This window comes from Amblyomma maculatum, chromosome 6 (assembly GCF_055883805.1).
Source record: "Amblyomma maculatum isolate TAMU_Amacu chromosome 6, ASM5588380v1, whole genome shotgun sequence".
Lineage (NCBI taxonomy): Eukaryota > Metazoa > Arthropoda > Arachnida > Ixodida > Ixodidae > Amblyomma > Amblyomma maculatum.
The window spans coordinates 35,911,717-35,925,286 of record NC_139349.1 but is presented as its reverse complement, the minus strand read 5'-3'; the positions used below and the strand labels follow the sequence as shown (position 1 = coordinate 35,925,286).

Sequence of the window (13,570 nt, the reverse complement as noted above, 5' to 3'; positions counted from 1 at the left end):
GCTCACCAAGGGTGTTCCGTGGAGTGCAGCGTGTGCAACCCGAAAGCAGCTTTGACTTGTGACAGATACTACGCCTTTCCTTTGCTGTGAACCAATTATTAAGTGCACTGAAGTGCAGTAAAGCAGAGGCCTCTCAAGTAGGACATGGACCGTTAAGTGTTCTAACTGCTTCGAAGCATAGTTAGCAGATTGAGGTAGGGAGCCACACCCACGGCCACTAGCGACGCATTCGTGCGTCCCTATGCATGCAAAAAAAAAAAAAAAAAAAAAACCTCAGGTCATATGAACGTAAGATAGTTGCCATTATCTGCCATGGCAAATATATTCTTGTGGACAAAAATAGCCCTCCCAGTGTTTTATTGGTCCTTAACATTTTGTATTTGGCAAGCACATGTAATACAGGTAACATATATGTGCGCATATGCTGCAGTATAATACAAAGAACACCTAGGTAACAAAACAGGCAACAGAATAGCAGGATGCAGCAAACATTTATGCTGAGGTCTTAAATTGCTCAAATTGCTACCCCAAACATGGCAACAAACCGCGATGCGTGAGTTAAGACTGCGTTATATGCTACAGCCGAAATTCCGTAGTGTCCAAGGAGATCGTCGAAGGCACTGCTCGCGCACGAGCGCGAGACGATCAGAAGGCTGCAGCGACGTCTTACATGGAAGCATGTAACGGCACGTCACGACACACGGTATGGAAATCACATTGATACGCAACACGTCAGTCAACACAATATGACCACTGAATAAGTCAGACTCAAGCGCTATATGAATGACATCGGGGCTCGTGACGACAACGCCTTGCATACTTTTCGTTCGATAAGCTTCAAACAGTTGCATAAAACAACTTTTAAACAAAGTGGCGCTCTGTCTTCATGGATAGCGGAGCTCATTTGCCCATTGTCCCAGAATGCCCAAGCGAAGAGAAAAAAATCGCAATACAATGCGACACTATAAAAAAACAGCACGTTATGCAATAAATACAGTATATACAACAGATACTATGCACAATATCGTACAGTAATCTATACAGCTTTGTGGTTGATATACCATCAGCAGATCGCGTTATGTGCGCGTGTCCTCCGCATTTTGGTACTGGTGGTGGAAGGCACCTGCTGTTGAGTCAGCGTCAGAGGCGATCAGGAGGTGGAGGACAACGCTTTGGTGAAGTTTATCTGTTTGCGGGCGTAGCTGACGAAGATCTGCTCCAAAGTGGTATCGCTGACGTAGAACTCCTTGAAGCGGTATTTCTTCTGGATAGGCGCCATCTTAGAGAACATCTCGCCCCAGGTGGTGTACGTCGTGGCGATCCGGTACTCCAGCACGCCCTGTGGTTACAGCGCCACCAACATCACCCAGTGTTACTCAGCGTTTACTGAAGCTAATGGGACATTCGAGTTTTACGCATGCGGTAGTAGTCAACTTAAAAAAGCCGTCAGCCACATTTATTTCTATACTTACCACCTCAAGTTCGTATTACTACGTCATTAAACATGACAACGTCCCATAAGTTAGCGAAATCAAAACGTAAACCTGAGCTTTACCAGCCTTACAAAGAGGGAGTGATAAAAATGGTCCATTAAGAAAGTGCGTTAAGGGTTCTGCAAACCTGCAGCTACCTAGCTAAATTTTTCCAATTTTTTACACAGCTGGCAGTCATACCACATGTTTCAGGGTCACTATCAAGTCGACGTCCTGACAAAACGGAAATACGAATACACTGAAGAGGCTATACATCGTCAAAATCCTGGTGGCCAGTCGATGGTTCGTCTTAAGTAAAAGCAGAATCAGCACAAAAGAACAGGGACGGAAGAGGAAGGCGTTGCAGTTATGGAGCAGTGAGGGTGGATCAACTTTATGAAAACAAACTTGCGATTTATATATACAATGAAATCAGGAAAACCCGTGACAAGTTTGTACAGACATATATGAGCCTAAGTCAAAACTTTGACCTCAGGAAAAAAACAATACAGACTATCAAAGCTGGGAACAAATTATGGTGGGCAAAGCCAACAATCCCAAATACCCATGCTTTTGACCAAAAATAAGGACCTTGTTACTGTTATTGAACGCATGCATCACTTGGTGTATTTAAACATACAGTGATCGAGATGTGGAACCAGTGTTTAAATTAAACCTGTCGACTATGTCAAAAATTCTTTAGTTTTTTGAGTGCCGTTAGTTCTCTGTTTTCTTTTTCATTTTTAATTTGTTCAGCTTTTTGAGGGCTCATTACTGTTGTATTTTTCCCCTGTTAATTTTCATTTTTGAGTGGAGAGAATAATTTCATCTGTACCGCGCTGTTTCTGCGTGCAGATTGTATGGGGCTCTGAACCTAGTCCGGTGCAAGTACGCACCTTTTGTTCGGGGTCCTTTAGTTTCTGTATAAGGAAACTAAAAATAAACTTCAAACTTCAAAAAACCAACAGGACTGGCGCTAGCAAATGAAAGCTTTGAGGGTCAGGTGAGATGCCTGAAGGGTGCAGGGTATCCAGCAAATGTGACCTCCAGTATATCAGAAGGCACTCTGCAAGCCCAAGAACCAGCGTATTAGGCAGCAAGATAAGAGTCCTGTGCACGTCATCCCGTACCACCACAAGCTCTCACACAATCTCAAGACAATAGCCAGGAGATACAAGATTATTCTACTGTCTTCTACGCCGTGAAACTTGTCTACCATATGTAGCATGATGACCAAGAAAAACGAGCATGAAGATTTCGGAATCAAACATGGGATGGAATGCAAAAAATTACCGCGGGAGTTGTGTACCTACGAGATTCCGCTTCTACGTGCTGGTTATTACATAGGGCAGACTGGTAGATGCGCAAATGAGCATTTAGCGGAACATGAACGGTGTGTGAATGGCAACTCAGCCGCGCATCTGAAGGACCACTGCAAGAAATGCAAAAAGTACTTTTGCGAGTATGACTGCGATTCAGACTGCGACTAAGTGCGAACCTCTGTTTGGGGAGTCCGAAATAATGGCCAAAGCGATACGAACAACGCGAGAGGGAGGTTATCGACGCCTGGCTCATATCCAGAGCATGTGACTAACGCGTAAGCAAGCCATTGAATGCCTTACCCAAGAAATAATATGGGTTCCTGGACGGTATTGGCTAGCCCACCTGTGTGCTATTAGGTTTCCCTTCACTGGTTGCTTTGTTTTCTCTTACTTACTTTCTTTCTTCGTTAACATTGCTGTTGCTACGGTGTTTTTTTACTTCTGTTATAGCTGGGGTTTTCCTCGTGTGTTATTTCGTTGGTTTGCCAAAAAAAAAAAAAGAAATCAGCCCCAGTCCTGTTGATTGTGGCTTCCACTTCGATCGCTGTTTCTTTGCGCCGCTTCTACTTTTGTTATACATAGTGTTTGCCCCGCCGAATAACTGCTTTCTTCGAGCCGTGGTGAAGGTTACAACGTGTTCACAGGCCTTAGTGATGCACGGTGCTATTCAACGAATTGTATGTCGCTACTTATGTCCTGATAAAAGTTCACGTTAAGCTGTAGCTGTCAGACGCAAATGTGACTGGGGCGATCACTATTGTAAAACAGAGGGGGTATCTTCAGCAGCTACGCTGAGAACGGCGTCATCGGCATCAAAGGAACATATACTGGACTGATAATTAGTGACCTTCGGCTTCGTCCGCCTTAGCCATTTCACTGTAAGAATGTATAATGCTGCAAGGAAGCTCAGACGGAGATAACCTAAGGTTGGTCACTAAGCGAGGCAAACGAGATGCAACAGGGAAGTCTCGGGAATCTTTCGCATGTTGTGTTGGAAAATCGAAGCCCAGGCTTAGCACGGGTCACCAACTGGCCTATAGAACCCAAAGCGTCTCAACACTACTACGACAAATATATGTCGTAATGATAAACAATGGCGCATAACCTGGAAGGAATGGTCCAGCTGACAGTTGTGGAACTCGGCCTTCATGTCGCGTGTCAGGTCGTCCCGGAACTCGGAGTCATCGAAGGTCTCCTGACGCATCTTGATGGTGATGGTGTAACCGCGGCCGAACTTGCTCTTCAGCTCGTCCACCGTGCCGATGCACTCGAACTGACCCGCGAGCAGGATCGCGATGCGATCGCACAGCACCTCGCACTGTTGCATGCTGCATCACGGAGCACACGTGACGCGTCAACCTACACTATGCCTCCCCTTTCAACGGGAAAGAGCTCGCACTACCTTCGTTCTCGATACAGAATTATAGGTCAAACTTATCTGGCCATATTTGTTTCACTGGTCTTCAAACATAAGATTTTGTTTCGTTCTCGAAAAAAAAACAGTATCAACAAGCTATTTCCATCCCCGCGCTCTCATAGCGCGATTGCTGGTGTCAGTAATTACCTGCGAGAAACCGAATTGCTTTTTGTTCCCCAAAACAAGATAGACTGATGAGGCAGTAGCTAACGCCGCATTTAGCTATATTACCTATATGGGCTACGAAAAGCGCTTATGAAATTGAAAAGGATTCGTGGAGTGAATTTAGATGACTAATCTGCACAGTCGCGTCTCAGTAGATACCAAAATTGGCTAAGACCAAGCCTTTGAATGAGCCAACGGAAACAGTCCTGCGTTGCACCCTCCTCATATTCCAGCAACCTCTGATGGCCCCTGCCGTCGTCTTCTGCTATGCTGCAGTATAATCCCTGCGACATAAAACCATCTGGCCACCTCGCGGCTTCAGCACCTTGGCTCCGCTAACGGCATAAGATGCTGATAGTGGCAAGCATCTAAGTCAGCATGGCCACATTATTAACAGTGTGGAATTGGCCCACAAGTATGCTTCAAGAGCCGAAACTACACTCCCGCAGGTTCTCATCCCATTCTCTAAAAGAACTCTGTGGATAACGGAATAAAGGGATATCGTGGTCTCCAGCATAGTAAAATGTGAGTATGAGCTAGTTGGTAGTTTAGGCTTCAGCAAAGCTCTATTGGAGACCAAGAATTGCAAATTTCATACCAGTCCTCTTTCTGCATTATTGTTTCATGTCTCCTCCTAAAACGCATTACATTCGATACTGAAAACATTATACGCTACGCTCGTGTCTCTCGCACCCGCATACGGCTTCTTCTCCAAAGCAATGACACTTCTTAATTTCCTGGCGTGTGTCTGTCCACAGTTTTCGGTAACGCGTCCTACAGACACCCGCCCGTTTCCCGAAGGCATCTGAACTGTCTTAACGCATTTAGACGGCCTCAAAAATCATGGTCAAGCGGGAAAGGAAAGCCAGAAAACTGATAGATATTTGACTATCCATCATTCTCCCACAAACATATCTTATGTAGCTACTATGAAACCATTTATATCGGTGGAAAAAATGACCCCTCGCTTTTGTCAATCAGGGGGAGCCATGAACAAATTAGTGTGACACTTAAGCTCCGCCGTTTAGGATATGACGCGATAAGGTTTCACACACACGGACAATGTTTTTCTAATATTTTCACATTTTTATTTCCTATACCTAACATCAACAATCATTGGCTTTTCCTTCTGAGCAGTGTGACAATTTCCCATTTTTCCTGTTTTCCTTTTTTTTTAATTTTTAATTATTTTCTTTATTTAATTGAACTGCACAATTTTATTATCATCGTAAAGCATTCAACTTAAAATTCTCAGCATTTTGACATCACTTAACCACCGTTATTTTATTTATTTTTTATTTAATTCATAAATTATTCAAATTGCAATGAATTCATTAACTCGTATTTGACTATCGCCCACCAATCAATCATCAATCACTAAACCACAATTTATTATAGTACGATTTTTTTACGCAGCCCTCGATTATTTCCGATCCGTGGTTCAAACTATACTGGACTTTTTGTGGCTATGCAGCCAAAGCTAAGGTGGAGCTTTCGTCTGGATGTTACTCCACAAATTAGTTTCTGGCATATCTGACCTCAGTTACGGTTTCGATTTCAGTTACACCTTTGCTTGAAATTACAAGTTTTCGAGTCGTCAACGACGCAAAAATGTCTTTACACCACTGAAGGCCTAAGTGAACGCGTTAAGTCGCCGTTAGTGAATACTCCGAGCTACGTATACGTTGTCAAAACAAGCGCATTGCGAAAGCGTCCGACCAGCGGCGCTAAACAGCGAGACATTCTAATGTGCACAGCATAGAGCACTATTTTTAAAATTCGCTACACTAAATGTGTGCTGGCTTTCTTTGTAGTATAACCTTGATGCAATAATACCGTGAACATTTTCTTCCTTTCTGTGATCAGCACCCCAAGCAGATATCTGCAGTATAAGTCCATTGTACTCATCTCATGAAGTTAGCGATGTAAGCACGCAAAACTTCACTAAAGTATTTCAGCGACGTGTTTGCACACAAGGCTAAGGCGCGGACTAGAAGTAGTAAAATACATCATACGCCTTCCTTATCATCAAATAACACCACCACATTCCTACTGACTTCGTTGGAGCATTAATAATGAAATCTGCTGGCACTTTCTTTTGAAGTGGAACGTCACGCGTAAGGAGGAATGGTTGCTTTTATTAGTGCTACCAGCGGATGACTGGACAATACCGCCGGTATAGTCATACACTGAGTGCGTCCACGCGTACTCCTCGGAAGAGGCATAGGCACTGCCGCCATGCTTGTTAGCAACAAGGTGGTGGGCTGTGCGAGTTAATGGTCACTTGAGCAAATATTATCGCCCTCCGCCACAGTAAACGAAACCTAACAGTCATCGAAAATCCCATGTTCCTATCAGCTCTCGCCGTCTTATCATGAAGCGGGAAAAAAAATGAAACGGTAGCGCAGAGAGGTACGCTCTGGAGTTGGCTCTTGGTGTAGGATACAGATGGGAGAGACGAATACCGAGAGACGGTTAAAACGAAGGCTTGGATGCAACGTTAGTCCAATGCTCTCTCCCAAATTTTTATGCATTCGCATCTCCTTCTCAATAATCAGTCTTAGCTCTAATTTTTGTAGGAAGTCTTGCCTGAGCCAGTTCCAAAAATATGCGTAATTAAGTGTGTTCGTGAATGTGACAGCTCGAGCAATGCAGACATCACTTTTCTGCGTCCAAAACATCAGATTTTGGAGAAATAAGGCTACCGCAGCCTAGAGTTTCTAGCACAAACATTATTTTTGTGACAATCTGCGTATACGTTTTCACAACGTTATTATCGGCAGTGACAAACTACTGTTGCACAGTAGGCTTAGAACAGTAAACACTTCAAGGAAATGCGATAAATGAGAATGTCTAAATCTCGTTTAAGCGGAACTTATGAGTGCGGTCGTGCTGTTCCTATAGAGGTCATTCCGGACTCGTTGGAAAATGGCGACGCTCTTTGAAAAATCAGTCGCAAAAGCTTGTACGCGGCGTACTGGCAACGTTGGGCTGCAGCAAATACATAACTTCCATTCCCTTCACACGAAGAAAGTGGATTCGGTACTCTGGGAACGCTTCCAGTACGCCCACCGACCTGTTGGAGGTGAGCAGGATGGCGCAGTCAGTCGTCTCGCGGATGATGGTCAGGCTGCGGCGGATCTGGGCCCGCGCGGAGACGTCGACACCCATGGTCGGCTCGTCCAGCAGGATGACGCTGGGCAGGCCCGCGATGGCCAACGCGATGCACAGCTTGCGCTTGTCGCCGGGACTGCGTCCCACGCAATCGTTGCGTCATATATCCAGAGCGCCTTGTTTGCAATGTCAGTAGGGAAATTCCTATCAAAGTGTATTTGTATAATATACATGGTGGCCCTCATAACCAGAGCCACCAGGTTGATGAGCGACAAAGAAAGATTCAACAGATGACTTGGCGTAACATCGCTGCTGTTATGATCGTAACGTGCCATGTGCATTATTCAGTAGCTTCCACGCTATGATGACACGCTCTCGCGACACCACTCATCATGGCCCACGATAGTCTTTCGCATTAAAACTAAGCTCCTGAAAACATAAATAAGAAGCGTAATGACTTAGCCGTCGGCTACAGGGCAAGACGTACAGCTCTCTAGTTTACAAAATAATTACATGTGCAAGTTGAAAACACAACTCTTCGGGCATGCTTGTTGCGGAACTCCACATAGAGAGTATAGGTGTCAAAAGCCCTAAGTTTGGAGCTTAGCAGAACGCTTTGCGAGCTCGCGTAAGGCAAATGCATCCCGACACCCTAAATGTATGTAGATTCTTATGCCACTTGTGGCGTTTTAATTGGCAGTGCAGGGCCGCTCAATACACATCTGCAGAACAATAGGGTTGTCCCCATTAGCTAAAATACAGGTGCTGGCAGCTGTCAATGACCACAATTTGATTCGAATGCTCATATGAAATAAATCGAAATGTCAGAATTCTAATGTGATGCAGCTTTATCACATATAAACCAATTAAATACCTTTCACACTTACGGCTGTCGGAGGTTGCTCAACTGTTTTGGCCCAAACGCGACGTCGCTAGTGGTCGCATTGGTCGAAAATGGACAGTCCGTAGCCGCTAAAGCACTGCTAAATATTGTGGCTTTGCGACTGCTGGTCGCAAATTGGAAACCAATCATCGACGTGACCGAAAGAAACAGAAGTTAATTTTACATCCTGGTTCTAGTTGCTGGTAAACATTCAAAGCCGACACGTCTTGGTTCTTATGACGAGACCGATTCTGTAAACCGACCGGTGGGTCGCCTTTGAACGTGTGAACATCGGTCGAGCTGAGCGGCTCCCTGCGACACTAGCCAGTATGAATGGCCTTAAAGTGGGCAACGTAGCCCACCCTACCCGTAATCGCTAGCTGAGCGCTAGTGGAGTGACAAGGCAGAAGACCATAAAACGATTTAAAAAATCTGCTGTTAAACCATCCCACCTGTCTTTACATGTGAAAATAAACCATTCGAAAGTGCAAAGATCAGGCGCAATGTGCAAAGCTGTTGATTAGAGAGCAAGAACCAGATGGGGCCCCGTAAAAAACTTCTTTAAATGTAGGACGATAGGAAGGCCTAGCAATGCATAGCAGACTAATCAGTTTATGCATAATCTATGGCTAGTTCAGCGCGTGGGACAATGAAATAGCGTAGTGAACAGCGAACCGAGCAAATGATGGTCACAGAATCGCAAACACACACGCGCGAAACGAACGCGCTTAAATAATGATCTGCATGACCACACCTAGTCATACGATCGCTCCTAATACGCTTATCATGTTCATCAGAAGAACGCAAATGTGTCGATCTACGTCTGACATGCGATCTCAGGTACTCCACTTGTATGAACACGCAAATTTGGTGTACAAACGATTACGAACGCTTGCCAGCTTGATATCGTGTCCCATTCAATGTACAGTCGTGAGCGAAAGTGGTATACAACACTGAGCCGGTGGCGGAGCTCGGAAAAACTGCATTGCGACTTCTAATAGCAACAGCCACCTGGGATCAAGATAATCGTGGCGGTGCCCCATTTTATCCGCACGCACGTTTCACTGTAGCTGTCCTTGTCGCTACCGCTATATGGCATTTCTATGCAGTTTTCCCGAGCTCGATCAGCGGCTGAGTACTTTTACTCATGACGGTACCTTACATACACTACCTATGTGTTTAGCTTTTATACAGGTTACTTTGTCCTTTGTTCGGTTACATACGGCTAGACTCAAAACATACCCGGCAGAAAACTTAGGTTTAAAACCTTCCCCTTGGCTCCCATACGTATGCTGCCAATGAAGGCACTACATGGAGCCGGCAATCGGTCACAATTCGTATTCAATAACTTCTGAAGCACTGGAACCTTTACGCCTTTCGAATTTTAAGTTATACACCAAACCCTGTATGACTTCACGAAAGCGTGTATAACTTACTGTTCGGTATAGTTGCTAATTTCATTCCACTGATATGGTGCCCTAAGTTCTTATTCCACTTATTCCACCGAGCCATCTTGTCGTCCACACAAAAGCGCTCCAAAAGCGGTCTAACAGCGCGCCAGCATCATTTATGAGCGACTTAGCGTTCGAAACAGGCCGTTATTAAGGATTTCCATTTCCATGGGTCATGTTAAACTTCGTATGTCTTTAGAAGTCATATTACGGCAGTCAGGTAGTGGCTAATGTCACATATGCATGACAAACAACTTGTTAGAGCACTCTCGATGAAAGCATGGACAGCTTTTGTTTTTATGTCCACAGGAAACGCGACAGTCGACTAACCTTCGAATTTATAAATGAGCAGAACATTATATCTCGATGCATTGCTTATGGGTAGCTGTGAAACTATAAAGAAAACATTTAGGAATAGCAAAAATAGATATGTCAAGTTATAAGTAAACACTAGGGGCAGGATTAGCAGTGCGGCACTCAAGATCCTCAAAGAGGGTGCGCCCTCGGAGGAGACACCAAAGCAAAACATAATCTGGATACCGAGCCACGCGGGAATCAGGGGCAACGAGGGGGCAGACAACCTAGCTCGAGGGATGACCAGCCGAGCGGGAGCGTCGCACACCCCGGAGGACCCCCAGATCAGATGCGGAGAGAGCTATTCAGACCTACTAAACCTATATAAGGGGCTGAGGTTCCACTACCCCCCGCCACACAAACAACTAACCAAGGAAGAAGCCACGGGATGGAGGAGACTACAAACGGGCTCCTTCCCAAACCTACACATACTAAACAAGATTTTTCCAACACAATATAGCGCCAGCTGCCCATGGTGCGGATCAAAACCAACACTATATCACATCACGTGGGAATGCGAGAGAAATCATGCATTTCACAAACAGAAAACACCAAGTGCGGAGCAATGGGAGAGCCGGCTCACCAGCTGCGAGCTAGAGGCCCAGAGGGCACTCATAGCACACGCAAGCGAGGTGGCCCGACTCAGTGGAGCCCTGGACTAGGGCCCCAACCACGGCCAGGGAGGTGACGGACTTCCAGAAGAAGCCTCGACCTCCACCGCTAACAAACTTCCAAAAGACAAATAAAGTTTTCAATCAATCAATCAATTTAAAGTCCCCCCTCCCCTACGAATACTACTGTTGACGGCGACGCTGCAAAATATGAAACAATTCGTGATTGTAGGGTATACTTGTCCTGCTGTGGGCTCAGCTCGGCTGGTCATGATCATCATGGGATGGTGATCTCTACAGGTATCTTACGTGTAGCTCCGGGTTATGTCGTTGGCGACGCTGGAGAGCTCCATAATGCGCAGCACGTTCTTCACCATCGCTTTAGTGTCATCCAAGTGGAACCCGCGCAGAACGCAGAAAAGCTCGAGGATCTGCAAAATTCGCATCCAACTTCAGCATTGCATCAACAGGGATCATTCATCCCTCAAGAAGCATAGATAATACATGATTAGGCATTGTTTCGTTTGCTTTATGAGGTTTAACGTATGAAAGTCACTCAGGCTATGGGTACGCCGTAGCGGAAGGATCCGGAAATTGCGACCACGTAGGGTTGTTTAATGTGCACTGATATCAATTGCACAGTACACGAGCGCCTAGCTTTTCGTCTCCACCGAAAAAGTAGACGTCCGTGTGGTGTGCGATGTGCTTGCATGTTAAAGAAGCCCAAGAGACATGATTATGCGCGTCAAAAATCAGTGCACCTGCGGTGACACCAAACATGCGAGTTTTAAATAACGTACGCTTTGAAATCGAAGTTTGCTTGCAAATTTGGATTCCTGCAGTGCCAGGTTACCTCTTCTGAAATGGCAATATTTCTGAATGCTACTGATTACCCCGCCACACCAGCAGATCTTATTACGGTTCAGCTTTGCAGGAACACAGAGTGGAAGTTCGTAATGGTGCAAGAACAGCAGAACAGCTTGCCGCCACTACTGCAAAGCGTGTATATTATTTCATTATTTTTCTTTCTAGCCTCTCTATATGTCAATCGTAAGGCGCTAATTATGGAAAGAACCAGCCGGAACTTTGGAATATGTCTTTTTGTTCAGCGCTATATTGAAACTACTCATGTCATATAACACGTTCTTTATGCCGGTAGTGGCAGCATTATACGATGCGTTTTGGTGGTCCATCGCGTCGCACTTACCTCTCGGCCGGTCAGGTGGTCGGGCAGACCGAGGGTATCCGGGCAGTAGCCGAGCTGGGAGGCATACTTTTTGGGTGTGCGAGACAGAGACAAGGAGTCAAGGTAGACGTCGCCCGAAGAGGCCTCCGAGAAGCCGGTAAGTAGCTGCATCAGTTCCGTCTTGCCCGCCCCGGTCACGCCGACAATGCCTAGGCACTGAACAGAAGCATCGTCATAGAAAAATGTCTTTATCGCATTGGTGCCTTATCCACACTTGGCCGACGATAAAAGCTAGCTCCTTTCCAACGTCTAAAAGCAGAGCAAAGGGGCTACGCTAAAGCATTGAGCTGCTGATTACAACGTACCTTGTTTTGCTATCAGCTCCCACTGCGCACGTTTCCTTCTTTTAATGTTACACCTGTCAGCTAACCAGCGAAATATAGATGTTAGTGTAAGTTAAAAATTAGAGGGTCTCTTACATGTCTCTTAAGAAGGGACTTAAGAAGGAAGTAAACTCTTAAGAAGAGTTTACTTGCTACGGATACAGGGTAATTTACGTAACTTGGCCCTAGTGAAAAAAATCTATCAGTATTAATAATGTCAAATTTTCTCATACCAAAGTCATGCAATCTCATACATTTCACATACGTTGAATAATATTTTGTATGAGATCAAATGACGTTTGTACCAGTGAAATGTGAGCTATTGTGTATTGATTTAATTTATTTACATCTCATAGCTTTTTGTCATAACTTCTTCGATAGGAGTGTCTGATTTAAAAAACCGAGAAACTGCAGCTTAGCGAAACCAACTGCATACTGTTTGTCATGATGTAGGGCTTCTCATGTGTTTTTGTTACTGGGTTTTGGGTTTATAAGTGTTGCAGGGCTCTGGAAATTTCACTCCCTGAAGTTTTTAAGGCTAGGGAACGAAATCACATGCGCGAGAGTTGTGCGCAAGATGTCATATTCCGACAGATTCCACGAGATTAGTTCTTGTCTAGCGTTTTGGTATCTGCAATGCCACACTTTTATGTGCGCCAAAGAACACCACGCGACAGGAACTGTGGTGTACCGTCCGAACTCACACTTGCCGGAGAAAGTGTGACAGATATCGCGCCTTAACTTTCCTGTATGCAGCTCTGCAGCGAACGCCGATAGGGGCTAACGATGAGAGGCAAATGATAGGAGAGGAAGGGTAGGCTTTCACCATTCCCTTCTTAAGAGACATGTAAGAGACCCTCTAATTTTTAACTTACACTAACATCTATATTTCGCTGGTTAGCTGACAGGTGTAACATTAAAAGAAGGAAACGTGCGCAGTATAAGCAAATGAACAAACGCGAATTTGTGACATTCTAGTCGAAATTATGAGGAAACAGGCATGGGCATTGCGTGTACTGTGAAGGAAAGATAATCGATAGCGGCTAAGAATAAATTACAAGAAAAGAATACCAAGAGAAGGCAAACATAGTAGCGGGTGTGAGGAAGTTATGCGGCCGGAAGATATTACGAAGTCTGGAGGGGGATGAAATGTATGCAGATGGCACAGGACCGTGTTGATTTCAAGGATATGGGAGAGGCTTTCTCCCAGCA

The 13,570-nt window shown here is 45.1% G+C and overlaps 1 protein-coding gene across 1 annotated transcript in view; it reads right to left on the bottom strand.

Annotated features, from left to right (window-relative positions):
• Window positions 1-1,056: 1,056 nt before the first annotated feature.
• The window catches only part of LOC146185506 (phospholipid-transporting ATPase ABCA3-like), a 50,180-nt gene continuing 37,666 nt past the window's right edge, over window positions 1,057-13,570 (bottom strand). The window contains exons 19-23 of the mRNA XM_084606457.1: window positions 11,997-12,191; window positions 11,099-11,220; window positions 7,453-7,626; window positions 3,900-4,122; window positions 1,057-1,339 (exon numbers count right to left, since the gene is read on the bottom strand). Of these exons, the coding sequence (XP_084462583.1) occupies window positions 1,151-1,339; window positions 3,900-4,122; window positions 7,453-7,626; window positions 11,099-11,220; window positions 11,997-12,191 (903 nt within the window). The 3' untranslated portion in view covers window positions 1,057-1,150. The remainder of the gene's footprint in view (window positions 1,340-3,899; window positions 4,123-7,452; window positions 7,627-11,098; window positions 11,221-11,996; window positions 12,192-13,570) is intronic.